Source organism: Globicephala melas, chromosome 2 (genome assembly GCF_963455315.2).
Source record: "Globicephala melas chromosome 2, mGloMel1.2, whole genome shotgun sequence".
NCBI lineage: Eukaryota > Metazoa > Chordata > Mammalia > Artiodactyla > Delphinidae > Globicephala > Globicephala melas.
Genome location: NC_083315.2, coordinates 89,214,910 through 89,241,027, shown reverse-complemented (window position 1 = coordinate 89,241,027; position 26,118 = coordinate 89,214,910). Strand labels below are relative to the sequence as shown.

The 26,118-nt window shown below is 40.1% G+C and overlaps 1 protein-coding gene across 1 annotated transcript in view; it reads left to right on the top strand.

Moving 5' to 3' along the window:
- Positions 1-23,917, top strand: part of SLC28A2 (solute carrier family 28 member 2) — a 92,997-nt gene extending 69,080 nt beyond the window's left edge. The window contains exons 10-24 of the mRNA XM_060294329.1: positions 972-1,063; positions 2,153-2,336; positions 4,640-4,781; positions 5,405-5,518; positions 5,867-5,944; positions 6,399-6,479; positions 6,921-7,001; positions 8,382-8,507; positions 8,590-8,720; positions 9,152-9,320; positions 9,495-9,692; positions 10,282-10,363; positions 12,597-12,695; positions 12,862-12,973; positions 23,095-23,917. Of these exons, the coding sequence (XP_060150312.1) occupies positions 972-1,063; positions 2,153-2,336; positions 4,640-4,781; positions 5,405-5,518; positions 5,867-5,944; positions 6,399-6,479; positions 6,921-7,001; positions 8,382-8,507; positions 8,590-8,720; positions 9,152-9,320; positions 9,495-9,692; positions 10,282-10,363; positions 12,597-12,695; positions 12,862-12,973; positions 23,095-23,212 (1,807 nt within the window). The 3' untranslated portion in view covers positions 23,213-23,917. The remainder of the gene's footprint in view (positions 1-971; positions 1,064-2,152; positions 2,337-4,639; positions 4,782-5,404; positions 5,519-5,866; positions 5,945-6,398; positions 6,480-6,920; positions 7,002-8,381; positions 8,508-8,589; positions 8,721-9,151; positions 9,321-9,494; positions 9,693-10,281; positions 10,364-12,596; positions 12,696-12,861; positions 12,974-23,094) is intronic.
- The last annotated feature ends 2,201 nt before the right edge of the window (positions 23,918-26,118 follow it).

The window sequence follows — 26,118 nt, the reverse complement described above, 5'->3', positions numbered from 1 at the left end:
CCATGGAAATCTGTGAGCTAAGTCCCCAGGGCATTTGGAGCTAGTGGTTGGTCTCAGCCCTGGCTAAGCTGTCCTACCTCAGCATGATGGGCTTCTTGCTGGGCTCACCTTCTTTGGAGCTTCTAAGAGTTTGGAAATTAGAGCTTTTTGTTCATACGACTTCAGTGTGCTGAGGACATTTAAAAGTGGCAGAGACAGGCGAGCCTGGGACCTGGGTAAGATGCAGCAAAGGAAGATGGTTAAGAGCTCAGATTCTGAAGCCAGACTGCCTGAGTTTACATTCTATCTATGCTCCTTACAACTTCCATGACCTTGGGAAAGGTACTTCTCTGTTTTCCAGTTTCCACATCTGTAAAATGGGAATGATAATAGTAGCCACCTCAAGAGTTCTTATTAGGAGTCAATGAGTTAGTACTTTTAAACTTCTTAGAAAGAGTTCAGCACATAGAAAGCACTATATAAATGTTTGATAAATTAAACTTGAAAAGTTCTACTTGCTGGGCACCTACTTTCAGGCCCTCTCACCCAGGGATTCTTGAGGGTGGTAGTGTTTTCCATCCAGTCTGTCAATTCATATCTGATTGACTGTTCAGGGTTATGGGTTTATGTGATTTTTATTTTCTCTCAGAAGAATAGGCCCTTTTCTGAATCTGGAAGCTGAGCAATCCCTCGTCCCTAGAGAACAGGAAGGAGTAGGTCCCAGTAGTCTCTCCCTGATGTGACCAGTGTTCCCTTCTATGGTAGGAAATTACTGAGGATATTGCTAGTCCAGGTCGGGTAGGAGTGTTCTGACCTGCTGCCCATTGACAAGGTTGACTGGCCTTTTTGGCATCGCTACAACACTACCTAACTTCCCCAGGATGAATTTCATTAAGAGAAAACTCTTCCTCAGGCCAGGCAATCTAAGTTCTGGGAATTGATATAAATGGGATGGAATAATTTTTGGTTCTTAACTTTTGGATTCTCATCAGGAGGAACCTACAGCCTTTCACCAGGGCAAGAAGTTTCTGTAAGACACATGCTGCCTTGTTCAAGAAGGTCCTGCTGAGCCTGTTGTGTTTGGGTAAGGTATTGAGGATCCACGGAAGTGAGAGACACAGTTGTTTTAGAAATGTGACCTTGTGTCAAGACTATTACTAGATGGAAAGCAAATTTATTCACAAGTTGATCTAAAGGGCTATATGATGTATAGATCGTAATTACTTGTAGGTGAGCTGTAATTTATAGAATTGCACTTCTAGGAATAAGTAAATAAGTTGCACTTCTGAGAATAAGCTATTTTTCAAAATGTACTATTTGATAGACTTAAATATGTCAGAGAATCTGGGCTTGTCTCTTTTTTAGTATCTTGATTAGATGAGGGGCATGGTTCTTGAAGTCTGTGAAAGAAGCCTGTAGTATGTTACTTATTTGCTGGTTTACTGGTAAGATCAATGATATAAAATATTTTTAAAAGATAGCAAACCTCTTGGGAATTCCCTGGCAGTCCAGTGGTTAGGACTCAGTGCTTTCAATGTTGGGGCCCGGATTCGATCCCTGATTGGGGAACTAAGATCCTACAAGCCGCGGGGCATGACCAAAAAAAAAAAAAAAAATAGATAGCAAACCTTTATTTAAAATATACCGTCAGTGACGTATGGGACTTTGATGTGAATATTAGAGGCAGCTGGGGTAGTGAGAACAAAAATTATATTTTGGGGTGAGTCAAGGGGCCATGGAATGAGAACCATATGGCTGTACCCCCTAGTACTAGCCTTGTTTACTAGAAGAATGGCTCTGCTGAAGAGGAAAGGTTAAAATGACTGGGATTGTAAAGTTTTGAGAAAAGATGACTTTTTAAGAGTATAAAGGTGGGTGCTGATCAAATCCACTTCCAGGGATTGAAAGAGAATATCAAGGGAATGAGATTTTGTCAGGGTCAAGTGAAAATATGCAACATTCAAACTAAGTTGGTTCCTCCTTGGGATACCCCAAGAAAACAGTTAGCCATCTATCCTGGCCTTGAGAATTGCATCTCAGTCTGACAGGGCTGGGTGGTAAGGTCACTGGAGGGTTTTACCTGCCTTAAGTCCCAGACATTCATGACTAAATCTTCATTTGGTCCTAAGGGGCTCTGCCTTGCTGGTCCTTACTCTGTACTTTCTCTTTTTAGCTTATGCTGCCTACTTCCTGGCAGCTTGCATCTTGAATTTCCATAGGGCACTGGCCTTGTTCGTCCTCACCTGTTTGGTGCTTTTAGTCCTGGTTCACCGCTTTCTGAAAAGGTTCTTTGGTGAAAAATTAACGAGATGTCTGAAGCCCCTTGAAAACTCCTGCCTGAAGCTTTGGATGAAACGGTAAGTTAAGAATCTCAATATCCCTCATCCCACAACTTGTCTTAAACCCCAATCCATTACCCTTTTCCTCCTTTGACGGTTCCTGGGCTGTCTCTCACACCCTCCCCTATACTTTACAAAACCAAGGCTCATACGGTATTTGTTTTTCTCTTTCTGACTTACTTTACTCTGTATGACAGACTCTAGGTCCATCCACCTCACTACAAATAACTCAATTTCATTTCTTTTTATGGCTGGGTAATATTCCATTGTATATATGTGCCACATCTTCTTTATCCATTCATCTGTTGATGGACACTTAGGTTGCTTCCATGTCCTGGCTATTGTAAATAGAGCCGGAATCTAAAAAAAACAAAAACAAACAAAAAACCTAGGGGCAAGATGGGAATAAAGATGCAGACCTACTAGAGAATGGACTTGAGGACATGGGGAGGGGGAAGGGTAAGCTGGGACAAAGTGAGAGAATGGCATGGATGTATATACACTACCAAACGTAAAATAGATAGCTAGTGGGAAGCAGCCGCATAGCACAGGGAGATCAGCTCGGTGCTCTGTGACCACCTAGAGGGGTGGGATAGGGAGGGCGGGAGGGAGGGAGACGCAAGAAGGAAGAGATATGGGAATATATGTATATGTATAGCTGATTCACTTTGTTATAAAGCAGAAACTAACACACCATTGTAAAGAAATTATACTCCAATAAAGATGTTAAAAAAAAACCAAGGCTCAGTGAGCAAATAGCAACGGGCCTCTGAACCCTGAACTTAGTCCAGTTTCTTATAGCCTCATGTCTCAATATTGCTAGGGGGCAGGAGGGGTTCCATTTCAGAGAAGAGTTTCAGTCTGTTTATTGTCAGGGCTGGTATCAGAAATGAGAAAAACCATACTCCTCTTCAATGAAGAAATCAAGGCAAAGAGGCTTATAGCAGCATTAAACTATCAAATTGATTTGGTGGTCATGTGTTTCTCCCTTAGTTCCTGGATACTTTTTGTGCTTTTTTTCCCTCTAGTCCTCCAGACTTCCTGCACCCACTGGTGTCTTATAATTCCCTAGAGTTTAAGGAGCAAACTCACTGTTCAGTGTATACTGAGCTGGATGCTACAGCAGCCGCACCTCATCTAACTAACTGTGGTATGCATATGTCCTTTGATCACACGCCTGGGCTGAGAGGATAACTTTCAGACTCTCTATATGTTCCACTTTTATGACTTTTGTCCAATGGATGCACAGAAAATAGCTGTTCAGATGTTTGCAACAGTGATCGTTTGGAGAAACACACCAGACTACAGCCTAAATTTTGGATCATTGATTTATTTGACACTGGAGCGATAGAGCGAAAGGACTTTCTTCATTAACAGGATGGATTCTGGAAGCCAGATTTATTTATTTATTTATTATGTTACTTTATTTTTTTAATTTTATTAAAAAATTTTTTATACAGCACGTTCTTATTAGTTATCCATGGAAGACAGATTTAATTCACTTTGAGTTCACAGTGAGAACAGCTCCAAAATTCAACCCTGACCTGTAATCCCTTCTGTCGTCGTCATCGTTGTTCCTATGGCATCTCAACGGACAATGTGTTCTTTTTGTTTTCTTTTCTTTTCATATGTGATTCACCTTCTAATTCTTTTCCCTTGAACTGAAATGACTCCAACACTCAGACATGAGGAGACTAGTTTATGTATTTTTTTTTCATTTTAACATCTTTATTGGAGTATAATTGCTTTACAATGGTATGTTAGTTTCAGCTTCACAACAAAATGAATCAGTTATATATACACATATGTTCCCATATCTCTTCCCGCTTGCGTCTCCCTCTAGTTTATGTATTGATCAAGCATGTTTGGTACATAAAGGGACCACAGGGCATTAAGTAGCTGATTTGTGGCTTAGCCTTTACTCTTGCCCTTGGAGTGGTTGGAAAGTGGGTGGAGATCCATGGGAGGACTTTTCCTCCTTCTTTTTTAAATATTTTGGTTATGCATTAGAACATTCTTAAAGAATAAGTCTTTATATCACATCTTACTGATATGATAACTTGAAGAAAAGGAGGTCATGAGATTTATGTCCTCAGATTGGACTCTTTCAGCTTCATTCTGTGAGTAAAAGAGTTGAGGGGAGGGGAGAGGTGTTAACTGGGAAACCACCAGATGAATGATTCTAAAGATATGTCTCTGTGTCTGATCTATTGGGTTGTTTCATTTATCCTTGTGGTGAATTTCTATTTTTTAGAGGTAAAGTTAATGATTTCTTATTCACTCACTGATTTGATGACATGGTCTTGAAATTCCCTCTCCAGTGTGTTCGCGGGAGTCTCCTTGGTTGGCCTTATCCTGTGGCTGGCTCTAGACACAGCCCAAAGGCCAGAGCAGCTGATCTCCTTCGCAGGAATCTGCATGTTCACCCTCATCCTCTTTGCCTGCTCCAAACACCACAGTGCAGTGAGTTTTGGGTATTGCAGGGTGGGCGTAGTAATACCTAGCCAAGGACCATGTGTTACTAATTACAAAGTGCATGAGCCAAGTATTGATTACAAAGGCATAGAACTAAGTTCTTAACAATCTCTGGAATTGGCCCCTTTGACAATATTGCCCCTAAGTGAAGTTTAAAGTTCTCACAGGCCCTAGACCATTTATTTTCAAACTGTAGGTTGTGATCCGTTAGTGAGCCTTGATATCAATTTTGTGGATCCAGGCCAGTGTTAAAGAAAAAACAAACAAAACAAAAAATAAAGAAGGAGAGAAAGAAAATAGAATACAATAGAGAATGAGCTTGCATTGCACATAGTAATATTAAAGTAGTGGTTTATGATGCTTTTATATGTATGTGTGCGTGTGTCTGAGGTCTAACCTGTAGGCATAGTTTTGAAAACCACATAGACGTATGTGGCTCTTTATATACTACTGCCCTATTTCCCCCTGCTCCTGTTCCATCTTACCCCAGATTTACTGTTAACATGCCAAGGTGGTTCCAGAGTACACGTACCCACGTTTAAAACCCCAGCCAGGTAATGAACAAGTCGGGTTTAGAGCTCACATTAGAATAACGTTCTTATTGGTCCCAGGTGTCCTGGAGGGCAGTGCTTTGGGGCCTAGGTCTTCAGTTTGTCTTTGGGATCTTGGTCATCAGAACTGATCCTGGATTTAATGCATTTCAATGGCTGGGAAACCAGATTCAGGTATGAGAAATTGAATATGAGAGCTCTTTTAGAACCCTAGAGAAAGGAGACTGGGGGAAAGCATGAGGAGATCAGGCTGTGTCTTGTTAGTGATGGTGGTGGATGATCTGGTGGGAAAGGAGAGAGTATACTGGGGTACAACTATGCATACAAATAAAGAGAATGGAACTGCTGAGTCCTCTGTCATTCAATGAGTAGCTCATAGTGACTTAAGCTGCTTCCCATGCTGTCAAAGGGAGGCCAACCTCAGTAGCAGCACTAGGTCCTCATCATACATGAGGCTGATCTTATCTTCCCTGTGTCCTTTCTGGCTTCACTCTAGTTCTGTCTCTCTTTTTTTTCTTCCAGATTTTTCTCAACTATACTGTGGCTGGCTCCAGTTTTGTTTTTGGGGATATGCTGGTCAAGGATATCTTCGCTTTTCAGGTCATATGTTTCATGAGCAAGAATGAGGGTCAGTGGCAGTGAGGGTGAGGGGGATAAAGCGAGATGACGAAGATGTGTGTCCAACAGATCAGCCAGTCTATATACCAATTTGACCCTAAGAAGAGGATTTGATCTTATCCGTATAGGAAGCAGCATTAATGTCTTGCCCTTTGATCGTTGTCATACTGAAATTGGAATGAAATAGGGGTGGGAGAAGAAGGCTCAGAAAACATCTCCTTGTGGCTTAGTATTGACGGCATAATAGATTTGCAATACATTTAAAATTTATTCCTAGACTAGCTTGTGTTTAAATATCCAGAGTATCTATTACTGTATCAGCTGTGCTTGGGATGCTAAGAACTTAACTTAGAGACCTGAAACACAGTCTCCTTACGGCACACAGTTGCACATTCAGTGTAGTATCTCACTGGTTGCCCCATCATTCTCATTATAGGCCTTACCGATCATCCTTTTCTTTGGATGTGTGATGTCCATTCTTTACTACCTGGGCTTTGTGCAGTGGGTAGTTCAGAAGGTGAGTCATTCTCCTGCACAGTCAGGAGGTGGGCCTTTGTCTTGTGATCTATCAAGAGGCATGAAGATGGCACTTACTTTGGGGAAAAAATGATCATATGTCAGATCTAGAGCATTAGAACGAATGTGAAAAGCAAACTCTTTCAAGCATGCCTGATACCAGGTGGTCAGGACCAGGCCCTAGGCAGGCTGAGGGGCAGAGCAGGGAGAAAAAATGGGCTGAACTACCATTTCATACTGAGTTTTAATCTACTTTTTCTGGAAGCCAAGAGTCCTGAGTTCTGGTCCAGGCTCTGTTTGTAACTTGGTTTGTGGTCTCGGCCTTGTGCCTCTTCTTCTCTAGGCCTTAGTTTCCTTACCAACATAATGGAGGAGGAGTTTTGATGGATACACCCCAAGATTTCTGCTAATGTTAATGGTTTGGAACTTTGCATCCCTTTAGATTGCCTGGGTTTTGCAAATCACCATGGGCACCACTGCCCCAGAGACCCTGGCTGTGGCAGGAAACATCTTTGTGGGTATGGTAAGCACCCTGAGGCCTTCTGATCTTTTCTCTGGGGAACAGAGAGTATGGCAGAAAACAGTGTGAGACATGTATGCTTTCCTTTTGAAAAGTCAAATAGATGAAGACTGTATGGGCAGCCAGTCACTCTGATGAAAGAAAACTTGGAACTCAGCTCATTGCTTTCACCTTTCATGCCTAATAATACTTATTTGGGTGTATGTAATGGGGACATACTTAACCACAGATCCAACTTCTTACACAGGAATTTAGGGAAATGGCCTGGTCCAAGTCATCCCCCTTCAGGGGCTATGAAAGATGTTTCCTCCATATTCTGGTTTCTTCCTGTAACCTTTGTTTTCCAGAATCTCTAAGGAGACAATAGCTTGCCTTGCTCAGGGCTAACACCAAAGCTTGTCCCCATAATACTTGTTTGATACATTTGTCTGTATGGAGTAGGTGTTCAATATATGCTACTGACTGATCAACTCAGTGTTAGGGACAATGGCTTGTCAAACTGACAAGGAATTAGTATTGAGGTCTTTCTCTCCTAAGGCCCTAGGCTGATTAATGGTATTTGAAATGTTCTCAGAAAACTTCTGTACACTTCTACCATAGCATGCTGCATTTTGCTGAAATTCTCCATAATCAGCTTAGTTTCCTCTGCTAGACTGTAAAGTCCTAAGAGTAGGAACTTTGCCTTATTCATAGGAATGTCCCTAGCATATCATATAGCACTAGGCACATAGTTGTCACTCATTAAATAATAAGTATTTCTTAGGTCAATGCTAGATATATTTTACATAGTTGGGTCTTCATAATTTCATACCATTTTCACAAACATTATTTCTTTTGATTCTTTCATCAACATTGGGCTTCAGTAATCTATTTGCAATTCATTTAATGAGTACCTGTTAAGCAATTAATATGTACGCAGTAAGTACACTATACTAAAGTCATTCACTAAGTATATAGTTTCTGTTTGTTTGTTTGTTTGGGCCACACCACGTGGCTTGTGGGATCCTAGTTCCCCCACCAAGGATCGAAACCTGGACCTTGGCAGTGAAAGTGCGGAGTCCCAACCACTGGACCACCAGGGAATTCCTGAGTATATAGTTTTAGACATTGAGAATGTAAAAAAGAAATATACTGTTTGTCTTCTATAGCATTCTAAATTTTAAGTAGATGAGACAAACTGATATGAAAACACATGAGAAGAGTGCTAGCCAGGATATGATTAGGTGCCAGAGGGGGTGAGCCAGACACTGGGAGAGCCTAAAAGCAGAGCTTAGTTTTGGAAGAGCACCCACACTGGAGGGATGTGTGCCCGGAGCTGGGGCAGGCACTCTGGGATGGGGAGCTGCACCTTCTTGAATCTGACTCTCTTCTCCTTTTTTATAGACAGAGGCACCTCTGCTCATCCATCCATACCTTGCAGACATGACGCTTTCAGAAGTCCATGCAGTGATGACTGGAGGGTTTGCCACCATCTCAGGCACTGTCTTGGGAGCCTTCATATCCTTTGGGGTAAGCATAGTCTGTTTGATCACTCCTGGGTGAGCCCAAGTCTGGGTTCTGTAGATGCTCATTCCTAAGTCTGGCCTTACAGATTGACACGTCATCCTTGATTTCTGCCTCTGTGATGGCTGCCCCTTCTGCTCTTGCTTTGTCAAAGCTGGTATATCCAGAAGTGGAGGAGTCCAAGTTCAAGAATAAGGAGGGGGTAAAATTGCCCCGTGGGTGAGTCCAATGAGGCATATAATTTGGGAGATGATGAGGTCAGGTGCAGAGTCAAGAGTGGTGCTATGGTGGTAGAGGCTTCAAGTCTCCTGGAGAAGGAATAATATGATTCCATATCTCCTCTTGTCTACCTCTGCCTTTAGCTAATCATGTTGATTTTTTTCTTTTGTTTAACCCTCCCACCTGCCTCTCTCTTCTGCATGCCATTATCCCCTGTCCTTTGTGTCAGTACCATTTCATGGCGATTAAATCTGTTACTGCTTCAGTGTTATTTCCACAAAAAGGGTCACCAGGAACCCCCATCATCTCTCAAGCTGTTCTTGCAGTCTCCTGTTGCACTCCTGCACTGCTGGGACACTGGGACAGCTCTTCTGTGAGGAGCCGAGATTGCTCTAGACACTGTATTCTTCCCCTATGCCCAATAACCACAGGAAGGAGAAGAATGTTCTGGAAGCTGCCAGCAATGGAGCCACAGATGCCATAGGCCTTGCTGCTAATGTAGCAGCCAACCTGATTGCTTTTTTGGCCGTGTTGGCCTTCATCAATGCTGCCCTCTCCTGGCTAGGGGAACTGGTAGACATACAGGGACTCACTTTTCAGGTAAAGGATTCCATTTGTTGGGCTGTTCCTCTAGGGTGTGTTTAAGTAGTCCTTGAATTGTGCATGTCTTCCTGACCCACAGTGCACTGAGGGAGCGTGGAGAGGAGAAGGGTGGAGGAGACTGAGTCAAGGCTTCAGAGAAGTCTTTGTCTCCTGTCTCTTTCTCTCACCCAGGTCATCTGTTCCTATATCCTAAGGCCCATGGTTTTCATGATGGGTGTCGAGTGGGCAGACTGTCCGATGGTGGCTGAGATGGTGGGGATCAAGTTCTTCACAAATGAGTTTGTGGCCTATCAGCAACTGTCTCAGTACAAAAACAAACGTCTCTCTGGAGTAGAAGAGTGGATTGGAGGCGAGAAACAGTGGATTTCTGTAAGTGACAATCTAGAAAAGCATAAACAGTCCAGGCAGACAAAAAGTGTTACGCTAAAGTTTAACACCCACAGATCCCTTTCCAGGGTCCCAGGCCTGACCACAAAGCAAGAGTAACAGTATGCTGAGCTTCGGTGCCTGAGCTGCCCTGAGGTCTGTGTGCTAGTCCCCTACTCTCTGACCCAACTTCTCTCTAGAATGTAATTACTGAGCCTTTACAGTTGGGGCAGTCCAAGGAGGATACTATTTCTGATAGTCTAAGGTCTCCTTCTTCATTTATAAGTTTAAATTGCTATAAACTGAGCTCCTTTTTTCTCTCCCTCTATCTCTTTTCTCTCAATCAGCCTCATTCCTAGACCTCCTAATTCATAGGCTTCAACAAGAAGAGCACTGGGTAAAGAGGCCATGGTGGTTCCATATCATTATCCCTATAATAACTCATGAAGCGATTGTTTTCTGAGCATCCTTTCCATATCCCTTAGAGTAGCACACACAAGACTGGGGGTTCTAAGTACTCTGGAACGTCTATCATGATTATACGACTGCACATATAGGACTGAGTGTACTTATTTATTTTTGTTTTCCCTAGGTGAGAGCCGAAATCATTACAACATTTTCACTCTGTGGATTTGCCAATCTTAGTTCCATAGGAGTCACACTGGGAGGCTTGAGTGAGTTAATTCATTTTCCCAGCTACCCAATATGCCAGCCAGTTCCCAGCATCTGTAGTGGGCACTCCTGGTGCTTCAGTATGAGTTGAGACCGGATAGAGAAGCTGATGTGAAATGGGCCTCTCAGGTGAAAGTTAATTTGGAGTTAAGGTAATCATGCTACCTGACTATTCATGAAGCCCAGGCTGGGTTTGCAATCTCAACTTCTGCCATTTTTTTCCGTTTCAGATGGAGGCCCAAAAGACCAATTTTATTTTTATTTTCCCTATGAGGAAGACTATAATGATATTATTTTTATTTTGCCATTAAATGGACATAGTGCATATATAGTAAAGGTATTTTGTTTTTTATTCAGTAGTGAAGGTACTTTCTGAAATTATGCTGCACACCAGTTGACTTCACAGAATTAAGCATTGCACAAGGAATCAAAGGACAAATGAAAGCAGCAGACACATAAGGCAGATAGATAATTAGAATTAAATGGACATAGTGCATATATAGTAAAGGTATTTTGTTTTTTATTCAGTAGTGAAGGTACTTTCTGAAATTATGCTGCGCACCAGTTGACTTCACAGAATTAAGCATTGCACAAGGAATCAAAGGACAAATAAAAGCAGCAGACACGTAAGGCAGATAGATAATTAGAGCAAGTGGTGTGAAGTGTTGCATTAAAAGCTACAAGTCACCAGGTGTGGGAGGAGTGAGTATGTGAAGCATACATAGATACAATTAGATTGCTGAAAATCTTGCTGAATGGTGATGGCTGGAGGAAATAATATGAGGAAAATGGAATTGTCCTTGAAGGCAGGGGATTCCAAGAGTTTGGAAGATCCAAGTGAGAAATAAAGTGTAAGAAAAATACAGCTCAGTGTGTCCATTTTTTATGGCACTCATATTCTGGGCTAGAATCATTAAGTTGATTCACTTGGTAGCTGATCGATCAATTTAGAGGTAAAACAATTTCCTTTCAGTTTATCTTTTTCCCTTCTGTTAAACACTTGTCTGTATTCTAATTCTTTTTTTATAAATGTATTTATTTATTTATTTTATTATTTTTGTTTATTTATTTATTAGTTTTGGCTGTGTTGGGTCTTTGTTGCTGTGCGCGGGCTTTCTCTAGTTGCTGCGAGCAGGGGCTACTCTTCATTGCGGTGAGCGGGCTTCTCACTGTGGTAGCTTCTCTTGTTGCAGAGCACGGGCTCTAGAATGCGCAAGCTTCAGTAAATGTGGCGCGTGGGCTCAGTAGTTGTGGCTCACGGGCTCTAGAGCGCAGGTTCAGTAGTTGTGGCACATGGGCTTAGTTGCTCCGCGGCATGTAGGATCTCCCCGGACCAGGGCTTGAACCCGTGTCCCCTGCATTGGCAGGCGGATTCTTAACCACTGCGCCACCAGGGAAGCCCTCTAATTCTTTTTTTAAAAATATTTATTTATTTATTTTTGGCTGTGTTGGGTCTTCGTTGCCGTGCACGGGCTTTCTCTAGTTGCAGTGAGCGGGGGCTACTCTTCGTTGTGGTGCGCGGGCTTCTCTTTTTGGTGGCTTCTCTTTGTTGCTGAGCATGGGCTCTAGGTGTGCAGGCTTCAGTAGTTGTGGCTTGTGGGCTCTAGAGTGCAGGTTCAGTAGTTGTAGTGCACAGACTTAGTTGCTCCGCGGCATGTGGGATCTTCCCGGACCAGGGCTCGAACCTGTGTCCCCTGCATTGGCAGGCGGATTCTTAACCACTGCGCCCCCAGGAAAGTCCCTGTATTCTAATTCTGATGCCTGATTACAATCTGATTGTGAGCTTGTCCTCCAGTAGTGGGATATGCATCATGTGACTAAGGCTTAGGTGAATGTTGCCCTCCTTATTTCTCTGGCTCAAAATAGTCTGTCTAATTCTGTCCAGGTTAAGAATGCAGATTTCAACTAGTGAACACCCAAGGCATTTTCACCTGTCTGGAGCAACCCAGGGCTTTGCTTAATTCAGATATATCTTGGGAATATTCACAGAACCACTAAATAGTTAGGGTCAGACACACAATCCTTGACCTGGGGAATGTCTAAGTTAGTGACCCCTTAGGACTAATGAATATACACACTTCTTAGGGTACCACTGTCCAGCCTCTGGTGGTTGGTGGTAAGAATGCTATTCATCTGCTGCATTTTGATCCTCAGCATCTTCTAATGGGGTTTCATGGGGTATGCCTAATTGCCTTGTGGGGAAGAGATTGAATTATTTTGTTGTGTTGTCCGCAGCATCAATGGTGCCCCACCGGAAGAGTGACTTGTCCAAGGTTGTGGTCAGTGCCCTCTTCACAGGGGCCTGTGTATCCCTTATCAGCGCTTGTGTGGCAGGTAAGTGTCTCAGCTTAGTCTCAGAATATTGTTTTAACTCTCCATCTCACATATGCATAGAAAAGGCACCAAATCTACAGTGTTCTCAGTTTATACCCAAAGAATTAAGAGCCTTAAGGAACATGTGTAAAAGCTTCCCCTTAGCATCTCTGTCTCCTTTACCCAGGAATCCTCTATGTCCCCAGGGGAGCTGAAACTGACTGTGTCTCCTTCCTAAACACAAGTTTCACCAATCGAACCTATGAGACCTATGTGTGCTGCAGAGAGCTCTTTCGGAGGTGAGTGAGCACTGGGATCCCTGCCCCCTCCTCCTCTATGCTTTCCTCCACTCAGGAGTCTTCTGGGAGTGGGGAGAAGTAAGGTCTTGAGGGTAATCACATGGATGCTGAATAGAGTGTATAAGAAGGGAGACAGGTATTTGTGGTGGTCTAGATCTCCGTTCTTTTCTCTTATTAGATGCATACTCACTATTAGCTCTAGCATGGACAAGTGACAGATTTTACCTGTATTGCTGGGGCACTGAGAATTGGAGGGTGAGGGGAAGTAAAAGAGGGTGGTTTCCCTGATCAGAAGTGATGTATTTATTGTGATTGGAACATAGATAAGGTGTAGGTGAAGACTTGGCAATGGTCCTAAGTGGCTAAAAACTTATAGCCTTCTTCAGACAGAAATGAAGACTGAGAGAGGATAAACTTGAATTGATAAAATCATGATGCATTCGGATAGTGTAAAAATGAACTTGTTTACCAATTTCTGGGATATTATTAGAATAGTTTTCTGGTTCGGCATGTAAGGAGCTCAGAAGTCACCACTCCATCGTAACAATAAGAAAAAAACTGAACAGTCTGAAAAATCAATAACTCTTCTTGGATCTGTAAGAGACACAGGGCAAACTGCTGACCTGAAGATTGGAGAGACAGACAGGCAAACACATGGCTTACTGGAGCAGACTCATGAGCGGAAACTGCCACAGAATCCTGTGCTGGGGCAGGAAAACCTGAAACTAATTGCTGGAGCCTCAGTGAGGACAGGTCTGGATGTTAAAAACTCTGGGGGGACCCAGTTATAGGGGGCAACCCTACACTTTGGGGAGTTTTACCTCCGGGAGCTAGACCAAGTTCTCACAGTAAATATCAGGCAAAATCCCCTCATTCTTCTGGCAGGAGGAGGGGAAAAGGAGCCATTTTGAAATACACCAGAGCACTCCGTTTTTTTAAACAAGGCCTGCCCTCAGGAGAAACTAGTTAACCAGAACCTAACCAGCTGGGGTATTATCAGAGCCTACCTGACCTGGAAGTAGGGAAATACCCAACTAAAGCCCACTCTAACCATCCTATCCCACTTAAAGGGGGAGGAAAAACTGAGAAACACTTGTGAAATTCACAGTGCAGAGGCACAGGCTCGCTAAAAGCCTGAGACCTAATCCTAGGACTACAGAATGCTTCCCCTTCCCCACACCTCACCACCACATTACTAAGGCCTATTTACAGCAGTTCCTTTTTTGGGTACATCATGTCCAGTTATCAAGAAGAAAGTACAAGGCCTGCTAAAAGGCAAAAAACACAATTTGAGGAGATAGAGCAAGCATCAAAACCAGACATGGCAGAGATTTTGATTTATCAGAGTGGGAATTTCAAACAACTATGATTTATGTGCTAAGGGCTCTAATGGATAAAGTAGACTGCAAGCAAGAACAGATGGGCAGTGTAAGTACAGAGATATAGGAATCCCAAGAAAGAACCAAAAAGAAATGCTACAGATCAAAAAACACTGTAACAGAAATGAAGAATGTCTTTGATGGCTTACTAGTAGACTAAACACCTCTGAGGAAAGAACTCCTAGCTTGAAGATATATCAATAGAAGTCTTCAAAACTGAAAAGGAAAGAGAACAAAGACTGAAAAAAAAAAAAAAAAACCAGAATGGAGCATCCAAGGATTGTGGGACAAATACAAAAGGTGTAACATACACATAATGTGTATACCAAGAGAAGAACAGAAGAAATATTTGAGACAATTATGACTGAGAATTTCTCCAAGTTAATGTCAGACACCAAACCACAGCTCCAGGAAGCTCAGAAAACACCAAGCAGCATAAATGCCAAGAGAACTATACTTAAGCATATTTTGAAATTATAGAAAATCAAAGATAAAGAAAAAACACTGAAAGAAGTCAGTTGAAAAAAAAGAGAGTATATCATTAAGCTGAAAGAACTAGTTACAGGACACACAAAATGAAAGATTTGAGGAACTAGAATGTTTGGTTCTTCAAAAGCAAAAGATGTGTATATTAGTAGTGATATATGGGTGAATGAAGAGAGTTCTGAGAGATGAGGCTGAAAGATCTTATAAGGCCTTGTGTGAAATGGTAAGGAATTTAGACTTTGACTTATAGAATTCTTAACACTGGTATGTTTTTTCAAAAGATCATGCTGGTAGCCATTTGGATGTCAGGGAGATCAATAAACACATTGCTGTAATACTCCCAAGTAAGAGATGATGAGAGCTGATACTAAGTAGTTGTGAGGATGAAGATGCACTAGAACAAGGAGAATCAATAGGATTGGTTATTGAAGTGAAGGGCAGGATAAGGATGACTGTACCCTTTCCGGCTTGGGCAAGTGGGTCTGAGGGATGCCATTCATTCACTGACAGGAAGAGGACTAGTTCCAGGAATGAGAGTAAAGGGGAGAGATTATGGCTTAATTCAGGTGGATATGTTGACTTGGAGGTACCTGTGGGACCATCAAGTTAAGCAACTCACAAACCAACTTGGGTCTGAAGTTCAGGAGAGAAAAAAGAACTGGAGATAGATTTGGAAGTTGTCATTAAGTAAATGATCTGTTCAGTATATAGGTAGATGTTTGGGTACCAGCTCCTTAACAGTTTACTATGGCAAGTTAACAGACATTACCCTCCTGTGTTTGGAGGTTTTCACCAGAGAAAGCAACCAACATCCTCTGAAAAAAATAATCCTTTTGCTGTACTATTAAAGATGAATTATAAACTGGATAGATCATTGGTCTGGCATAGTTATGACTCCTATGTTCTTGGGGAAGTTCAGTGGATGTCATTGTAAGCATAGTCTAAAGTAAATGAATGAAGTGAAAATTGCTAATTTGTGTTTAATGATGACTTGTCTTTACATCACTGAACTTCACTAAAAAATTAGTAGAATACTCTTTCCTGGTCATTTCTGCCTTCAAAACAGAAACTGACTTTTTGCCTAAAGTCACATCCTAAGCATCATTAGTGTCTAAAATCTGAAAGAGATAATGTTTTTGTCCAGTTCATTCCTGCTAAATATATTTGGAGTGACTCCAGACCAAGATAACAACAAAGGAGGCTTAAATTTCCCTCTTCCTATGGATGCACCAAATGTACAGCTACACATGGAGTAATTCCCTCTAAGCAAAATCCAGAAACCAGCTGAATGACTCCTACAACTGAGAAAATACCCACATTGAATTGGGTAGGAAAGGCTGAGAAACAGTCTCATCATAAAACCCACCCCTGGCACAGCACCATATAATGGAAGGAAACTCCCAACTCTAAGCTTATCCCTAAGCAGTGAAGGGTTTAGACTGAACATCTAGTGCTCCAATTTTTAAGACTGTACTATGCCTACCTCCCCACCACCCCCCGCCTGCCCCACAAGGCTCAGTGTAGAGGAAACAGTCAAAAATGTCCATCTCCCACTCTTTCCCTGGAAGGGGTTTGACTGCATACTTTCCAGCTGGTGCCTGAGGGTCCAGCTTCTAATCAGCCTGCATCTAGATGCTGGCTGCAATTCTCCTCTTTGGGACACTAAAGAGACCCACACTGAGACACATTATAATTAAACTGTCAAAACTAAGACAAAGAAAGCATAGATAAAGGCAGCAAGAGAAAAGCAACTTGTTATATACAAGGGAGCTCCCATAAGACTATCAGCAGATTTTTCTGCAGAAACCTTACAGTCCAGAAAAAAAGTGGGATGATATACTAAAAAGAAAAAAACTACCAACCAATGCTTGGTAATGCTCTACCTGGCAAAGTTGTCCTTCAGACTTGAAGGAGAGAGAGTTTTTCAGACAAGCAGACGTAGCTATACTTATATCACACAAAATAGACTTTAAGCCAAAACAGTAATGAGAAACAAAGAAGGTCATTATATAGTAATAAGGGGGTCAATTCATCAAGAGGATGTAACAACTGTAAATTTTTATGCACCCAACATGGAGCACCTAAATATATAAAGCAAATATTAACAGATCTGAAGAGGCAACAATACAATAATAGTAGAGGACTTCAGCATTCCACTTTCAACAACAGATAGATCATCCAGGCAGAAAATCAACAAGGAAACATCGGACTTAAACTACATGTTAGACCAGATGGACCTGACAACATTTACAGAACAGTCCATCCAACAACAGCAGAATACACATTCTTCTCAAGTACACATGGAAATTATGTTAGGCTACAAAGCAAGTTTTAATATATTTAAGAAGACTGAAATTATATCAAATGTCTTTTCTGACCACAATAGTATTAAACTAGAAATGAGTAACAAGAAAAAACCTGGTAAATTCACATATATGTGGACATTAAACAACATGCTCCTGAACAATGGGTCAAAAATGAAATCAAAAGAGAAATAAAATATCTTTACTCACCACAAGGAAAAATCTGTAACTGTGTGAGTTGATGGATGTTAACTAAACTTATTGTGGTAATCATCTCACAATATATACCTATACCAAATCATTATATTGCACACCTTATACAATGTTATATGTCAATAATATCTCAATAAAACTGGGGGAAAAAACTTGAAAAAATATCTTGAGACAAATGAAAATGGAAACACAATATACCAAAACTTATGAGATGCAGCAAAAGCAGTTCAAAGAGGGGAGTTTATATTGATAAACACCTATGTTAAGAAAAAAAGAAAGATCTCAAACAACCTAATTTAACACCTCAAGAAAAAGAAAAACAAACTAAGTCCAAAGCTATAGAAGAAGGGAAATAACAAAGATCAGAGCAGAAACTAATGAAATAGAGGCAAAAACAGACAACAGAAAAGTTCAAGGAAACTAAGAGCCATTTGTCTTAAAAGACAGACAAAATAGACACATGTTTAGCTAAGCTAAGAAAAAGAGAGAGAAGACTCAAAGTCAGAAATGAAAAAGGAGGTATTACAATTAATAAGACAGAAATACTAAGGATTTTGAGAAACTACTATGGAAAATTATATCCCAACAAATTAGATAACATAGAAGAAATGGATAAATTCCTAGAAATATACAACTGACTGAGACTGAATCATAAAAAAATAGAAAATCTGAACAGAATGATTACTAGTAAGGAGATTGAATCAGTAATCAAAAACCTCCCAACAAAAAAAGCCCAGGACTAGACAGATTCACTGGTGAATTCTTCCAAACAGTTAAAGAATAATTAATACCAATCTTCTCAAACTTTTCAAAAAAACATAAAAAGAGTGAACACTTCCAAATTCATTTTATGAGGCCAGAATTACCTGTTGCCAAAGCCAGACAGGGACACTATAAGAAAAAAATTACAGGCCAGTATTCTTGATGAACATAGATGCAAAAATCCTCAACAAAAAATTAGCAAACCAAATTCAACAGTACATTAAAAAGGTCATACACCATGATCAAGTGAGATTTATTCCTGGGATGCAAGGATGGCTCAACATACACAAATCAATAAATGTGATATACCACTGTAACAAAATGAAAGATCAAAACCATATAATCATTTCAATAGATGCAGAAAAAGCATTTGACAAAATTCAACATTCTTACATGATAAAACTCTCAACAAATTGGATGTAGAAGGAATGTATCTCAACATAATAAAGGCCATATATGACAAGCCCACAGCTAACATCATACTGAATTGTGAAAAGCTGAACACTTTTCCTCTAAGATCAGGAATAAGACAAGAATTACCACACTCACCACTTTTAATCAACATAGTATTGGAAATCATAGCCAGAGCAGTTAGTCAAGGAAAAGAAATAAAAGGCACCCAAATCAGAAAAGAAGTAAAACTGTCTCTGTCTGCAGATGACATGATCTTATACATAGAAAATCCTAAAGGCTCCACCAAGAAACTGTTAGTACTGATAAACAAATTCAGTAAGTTGCAGGATACAAAATAAACATACAAAAATCATTTGTGTTTCTATACAATAATAATGAACTACTGGAAAGAGAAATTAATGAAACAATCCCATTTACAATAGCATCAAAAAGAATAAAATACTTAGGAATAAATGTAATCAAGGAGAGGAAAGATCTGTACACTGAAAACTATAAAAAAAATTGATGAAAAGTGGAAGGGTTAGATAAATGGAAATATACTCCATGTTTATGGATTAGAAGAATTAATATTATTAAAGTGTTCATACTACCTAAGGTGATCTACAGATTCAATGCAATCCCTATTAAAATTCCAATGGCATTTTTCATAGAAATAGAAAAAACAATTCTAAAATTCATACGGAACCACAAAAGACCCTGAATAGCCAAAGCAATCTTGAGAAAGAAGAACAAAGCTAAAGGCATCACACGTCTTGATTTTAAACTATATTACAAAGCTGTAGTAATCAAAACAGTATGGTACTGACTTAAAAATAAGAACACAGGGCTTCCCTGGTGGCGCAGTGGTTGAGAGTCTGCCTGCCGATGCAGGGGACACGGGTTCGTGCCCCAGTCTGGGAAGATCCCACATGCTGTGGAGCAGCTGGGCCCATGAGCCATGGCCACTGAGCCTGCGTGTCCGGAGCCTGTGCTCCACAACGGGAGAGGCCATAACAGTGAGAGGCCTGCATACCGCAAAAAATAAAATAAAATAAACACACAGATCAATCAGACAGAATAGAGAGCCCAGAAATAAACCCATGTTTTCAACAAAGGAGCCAAGAATATACAATGGGGGAAAGGGTAGTCTTTTCAATAAATGGCATTAGCAAAACTGTATATCCACCTGTAGGAGAATGAAACTGGACTCCTGTCTTACACCATATACAAAAATCAACTCAAAACGGATTAAAGACTTTAACATAAGACCTGAAACCTTGAAAATCCTTGAAGAAAATGTAGGGAGTAAGCTCCTTGACATTGGTCTTGGCAATGATTTTTTGGACTTGAAACCAAAAGCAAAGGCAACAAAACCAAAAATAAACAATTGGGGGACTTCTCTGGTGGCACAGTGATTAAGAATCCTCCTGCCAATGCAGGGGACATGGGTTCGATCCCTGGTCCAGGAAGATCCCACATACTGTGGAGCAACTAAGCCTGTGAGCCACAACTACTGAGCCTGCACTCTAGAGCCCTCGAGCCGCAACTACTGAGCCCACACATCGCAACTACTGAAGCCCGCGCGCCTAGAGCCCATGCTCCACAGCAGGAGAAGCCACTGCAGTGAGAAGCCCATGTGCCACAACAAAGAGTAGCCCCTGCTTGCTGCAGCTAGAGAAAGCCTGCACACAGCAACAAAGAACGAACACAGCCAAAAACTAATAAAAATTTTAAAAAGCAAAAAACAAAAAACAATTGGGACTTCATCAAACTAAAAAGCTTCTGCACAGCAAAAGAAACCATCAACAAAATGAAAAGTCAACCTACAGAATGGGAGAAAATATTTGCAAACCATATATCCAGTAAGGAATTAATATCCAAAATACACAAAGAACTTATACAGCTCAATAGCAAAAAATCCAAGTAATCCAATTTAAAAATGAGCAGAGGGTTTGAATAGACATTTTTCTAAAGAACTCAACCACATGGCCAACAGGTACATGAAAAGGTGCTCAATATCACTAACTAGCAAGGAAATACAAATAAAAACCTCAGTGAGATATCACCTTACACCGGTTAGGATGGCTGTCATAAAAAAGAAAAGTGATAGCAAATGCTGGCAACGATGTGCAGAAAAGGAAACCTTTATACACTCTTAGTGGAAATGGAAAATGGTACAGTCACTATGGAGATTCCTGAAGAAATTAAACATAGAACTACTACCATATGATCCAGCAATCTTACTTCTGGGTATATGTCCAAAGGAAACAAAGTCACTACCTGCACTCCCATGTTCACTGCAGCATTATTAACAGTAGCCATGGTATGCAAACAACCTGTGTGTCCACTAGCAGATGAATGGATAAAGAAAATATTGTGTATGTATACAATAGAATGTTAGTCATCCTTACAAAAGAAGGAAATCCTGCTATTTGCAACAATGTGAATGAACAATTACACTAAGTGAAATAAGCCAGACAAAGGCAGATACTGCATGGTCTCACTTATATGCAGAATCCAAAAAAAAATAACAAAAAAAAACCTCATAGAATGGTGGTTAGGGCTGGGGCATAGGGGAATAGGGAGAAGCTGGTATAATAGTACAAACTTTCAGATATAAGATCAATAGGTTTGAGGACCTAATGTATAACATGGTGGCTATAGTTGATAATACTGTATTATATAGTTGAGATTTGCTAAGAGAATAGAACTTAAGTGTTCTCACCAAAAAAAAAAAAAAAAAAAAAAGTAAATATGTGAGGTGATGGATGTGTTAACTCAATGTTGGGAATCCTTTCACAGTATATGCATATGTCAAATCATCACGTTGTACACTCTCTATATATTACAATTTTATTTGTCAATTATACCTCCATAAAACTGAAACACATATACATATATACATACACACAAAGCCTGAGCTGTTTTCCTTTCTCAAGAGGAAAGTGGCTTTGGAGTACCATCTCACTATTTAGAATAAATTCAGTTCTAAATCATTACAAGGCATAAATGTTGCTTCAGTGATGTTTGGACAGGAAATTCCCCAAAAGACTACGGTTATGAACTGGACAGAGAAGCAGACACATTGTATAGGATTTCTTGCTAGTACTATCTTGGGCATGAATGAGAAAATACGCTTAATTCTGTCCTATTTATTGGTTGGCCAAAAAGTTCCTTCAGTTTTGAAGTAAAAATAAAAGACACATTTTCCATTTTCACCAAGAACTTTATTTGAACAACGTATTCACTGTTTTGTTCCACTGCCTTCTGCCATTTTTCAGGCAGCTTCATAATTCCGTCTTCCCAAAACTTTTTATCTTTTTGAGCAAAGAACGGTCCCAGGTGCCTTTTATAGTCTTCCAGGGAATTGAAATTTTTTCCATTAAGAGAATTTTGTAAAGACTGAAATGAATGGAAATCCAAAGGTGCAATTGTCTGGTGAATATGGCGGATGAATCAGAACTTCCCAGCCAAGCTGTAACAGTTTTTGCCTGGTCATCAAAGAAACATGTGGTCTTGCCGTACCCTAATGGAAGATTATGCATTTTCTGCTGACTAATTCTGGATGCTTTTCTTCGAGTGCTGCTTTCAGTTGGTCTAATTGGGAGCAGTACTTGTTGCAATTAATTGTTTGGTTTTCTGGAAGGAGCTCATAATAGAGGACTCCCTTCCAATCCCACCATATACACAACATCACCTTCTTTGGATGAAGACCAGCCTTTGATGTGGTTGGTGGTGGTTCATTTCGCTTGCCCCACAATCTCTTCCATTCCACATTACTGTACAGTATCCACTTTTCATCACCCCTTACAATTAGTTTTAAAAACAGAACGTTTTCGTTACGTTTAATTAGAGAATCGCATGCAGAAATATGGTAAAGAAGGTTTTTTTTGCTTAACTTATGTGGAACCCAAACATCAAAGCAATTAACATAACCAAGCTGGGGCAAATGATTTTCAATGCTTGATCTGGATATTTTGAGTATGTCAGCTATCTACTACGTGGTATAATGTTGATTGTTCTCAACATCTCGATTTCATCACTATCAACTTCAACTGGCCTACCCAACCGTGGAGCATCGTCCAGCGAGAAATCTCCAGCATGGAACTTTGCAAACCACTTTTGACATGTTTGATCAGTCACAGCACCTTCTCCATACACTGCACAAATCGTTTTGTTTTGTTTTTTTTTTTGCATTTCAGTTGCATTTACCTTTCTTGAAATAATAAAGCATAATATGCTGAAATGTTGCTTTTTTCTTCCATCTTCAATATTAAAATGGCTACACAAAAATTCACCAATTTTGATAAGTTCTTTTTTTTAATTGCATGCTGATATGACAGCTGTCACAATACAATCTAATACAATTGTTTCGAATGAAGTTAAAGACAACTAAGTGCTACTAGATCCATCTTATGGAAAAAACCGAAAGAACATTTCGGCCAGCCAAATATTTGGTCATTGTGATTGGATTCATTAATAAGTTTCTGTTTTTGTTTTCACCTGCTTGGTAGAACTTACTGATACATCTTGTTGCATTGTTTTTATCTGACCCACTATGTATCTCTCTGGCTTTTCATTTCAGTACCTCTCTGAATGGCACCAACCCTCCTTCTTTTCCTGGTCCCTGGGAAGATAAAGAGTTCAGTGCCATAGCCCTTGCTAAATGCTGTGACCTCTACACCAATGCTGTCTGTGCCTAAAGCTGGTGCATTTCCGTAACAATACTGATCTGGATGGCTTTTTGATGGCAAAGTTATTTTCGTACTCAGAGTTCTCATTCTACAGCTAATTCACCTTGATCTTTAATAGTAAATGTAAAATATTCATTTTGGTTCACTGTATGTCAGTAATGAAAATTAGCACTCGTTTTTCCATTATTTGGCTGAACCAAATAAGAAATTCCTTATGGGCTCTGTCTGAGCTTAGAGTTGAAATAATAAATGTTACGATGTCAAAAAATGTCTTTCAAACCTTGCTTCTAGTTGCCATCTTAAAAATTATGTGATGTGTGCCAGAACTCTTCTATATATGTTTTGGTAAAACAAATATGGGAGGCAGGCACAGTCTGCCTTGGAGTTTGATGAGTGTCATTCCTCTCTGCCCCTTACTGAAAGAAGACGTATGCAGGCAAGTTATTCAAAATCTTGTACCAGTTTTCTTATCGTAAAGTGGGAGGAATGATGTTTGCCCTGTTCACTTCAAGATTATAATAATCAAAGCAGTGTGTGGAAGTTCTTGGAAGACGTAAAAAGTTTTTCATGACTCTGTCCTAAAGATGCTACCAGAAAACTACTAGAGCTAATCAATGAATTTGGTAAAGTAGCAGGATACAAAATTAATGCACAGAAATCTCTTGCATACCTATACACTAATGATGAAAAATCTGAAAGTGAAATTAAGAAAACACTCCCATTTACCACTGCAACAAAAAAAATAAAATATCTAGGAATAAACCTACCTAAGGAGACAAAAGATCTGTATGCAGAAAATCATAAGACACTGATGAAAGAAATTAAAGATGATACAAATAGATGGAGAGATATACCATGTTCTTGGATTGGAAGAATCAACATTGTGAAAACGACTCTACTACCCAAAGCAATCTACAGATTCAATGCCATACCTATCAAACTACCACTGGCATTTTTCACAGAACTAGAACAAAAAATTTCACAATTTGCATGGAAACACAAAAGACCCCGAATAGCCAAAGCAATCTTGAGAAACAAAAATGGAGCTGGAGGAATCAGGCTCCCTGACTTCAGACTATACTACAAAGCTACAGTTATCAAAACAGTATGGTACTAGCACAGAAACAGAAATATAGGTCAATGGGACAGGATAGAAAGCCCAGAGATAAACCCACACACATATGGTCACCTTATCTTTGATAAAGGAGGCAAGAATATACGGTGGAGAAAAGACAGCCTCTTCAATAGGTGGTGCTGGGAAAACTGGGCAGCTGCATGTAAAAGAATGAAATTAGAACACTCCCTAACACCATACACAAAAATAAGCTCAAAATGGATTAAAGACCTAAATGTAAGGCCAGAAACTATCAAACTCCTAGAGGAAAACATAGGCAGAACACTCTATGACATAAATCACAGCAAGATGCTTTTTCACCCACCTCCTAGAGAAATGGAAATAAAAACAAAAATAAACAAATGGGACCTAATGAAACTTCAAAGCTTTTGCACAGCAAAGGAAACCATAAACAAGATGAAAAGACAACCCTGAGGATGGGAGAAAATATTTGCAAATGAAGCAACTGACAAAGGATTAATCTCCAAAATATACAAGCAGCTCATGCAGCTCAATATGAAAAAAACAAACCACCCAATCCAAAAATGGGCAGAAGACCTAAATAGACATTTCTCCAAAGAAGGTATACAGACTGCCAACAGACACATGAAAGAATGCTCAACATCATTAATCATTAGAGAAATGCAAATCAAAACTACAATGAGATAATCATCGCACACCGGTCAGAATGGCCATCATCAAAATATCTACAAACAATAAATGCTGGAGAGGGTCTGGAGAAAAGGGAACCTTCTTGCACTGTTGGTGGGAATGTAAATTGATACAGCCACTATGGAGAACAGTATGGAGGTTCCTTAAAAAACTACAAATAGAACTACCATACGACCCAGCAATCCCACTACTGGGCATATACCCTGAGAAAACCATAATTCAAAAAGAGTCATGTACCAAAATGTTCATTGCAGCTCTATTTACAATAGCCAGGACATGGAAGCAACCTAAGTGTCCATCAACAGATGAATGGATAAAGAAGATGTGGCACATATATACAATGGAATATTACTCAGCCATAAATAGGAACGAAACTGAGTTATTTGTAGTGAGGTGGATGGACCTAGAGACTGTCACACAGAGTGAAGTAAGCCAGAAAGAGAAAAACAAATACTGTATGCTAACACATACATATGTAATCTAAAAAAAAAAAAAAAAGAAATGGTCATGAAGAACCTAGGGGTAAGACGGGAATAAAGATGCAGACCTACTAGAGAATGGACTTGAGGATAGGGGAGGGGGAAGGGTAAGCTGTGACAAAGTGAGAGAGTGGCATGGACATATATACACTACCAAACGTAAAATAAATAGCTAGTGGGAAGCAGCCGCATAGCACAAGAAGATCAGCTCGGTGCTTTGTGACCACCTAGAGGGGTGGGATAGGAAGGTGGGAGGGAGGGAGTTGCAAGAGGGAAGAGATATGGGGACATATGTATATGTATAACTGATTCACTTTGTTATAAAGCAGAAACTAACACATCATTGTAAAGCAATTATACTCCAATAAAGATGTTAAAAATAAATAAATACAAAGAAAAAAAGTGTTTCATGACTCTGTATGTGGAATCATTACTATAAAAGGTATTGTAATATATAATTAACATATAATTGACAAATCCTTCACTTTATGTTGGCTGAAGTTGCCCTGAAGTAGACCTTGGATGTTATCTGAATACTTAGGGAAGGATACTGTTAGAGGTACCCATTTGAGAATGAAAGTTGCAGTTTAATGCCCTTTACTTATAGCTTACTGGGTTTCATTTCATTTTTCTTTTTGTATCAAAACAGT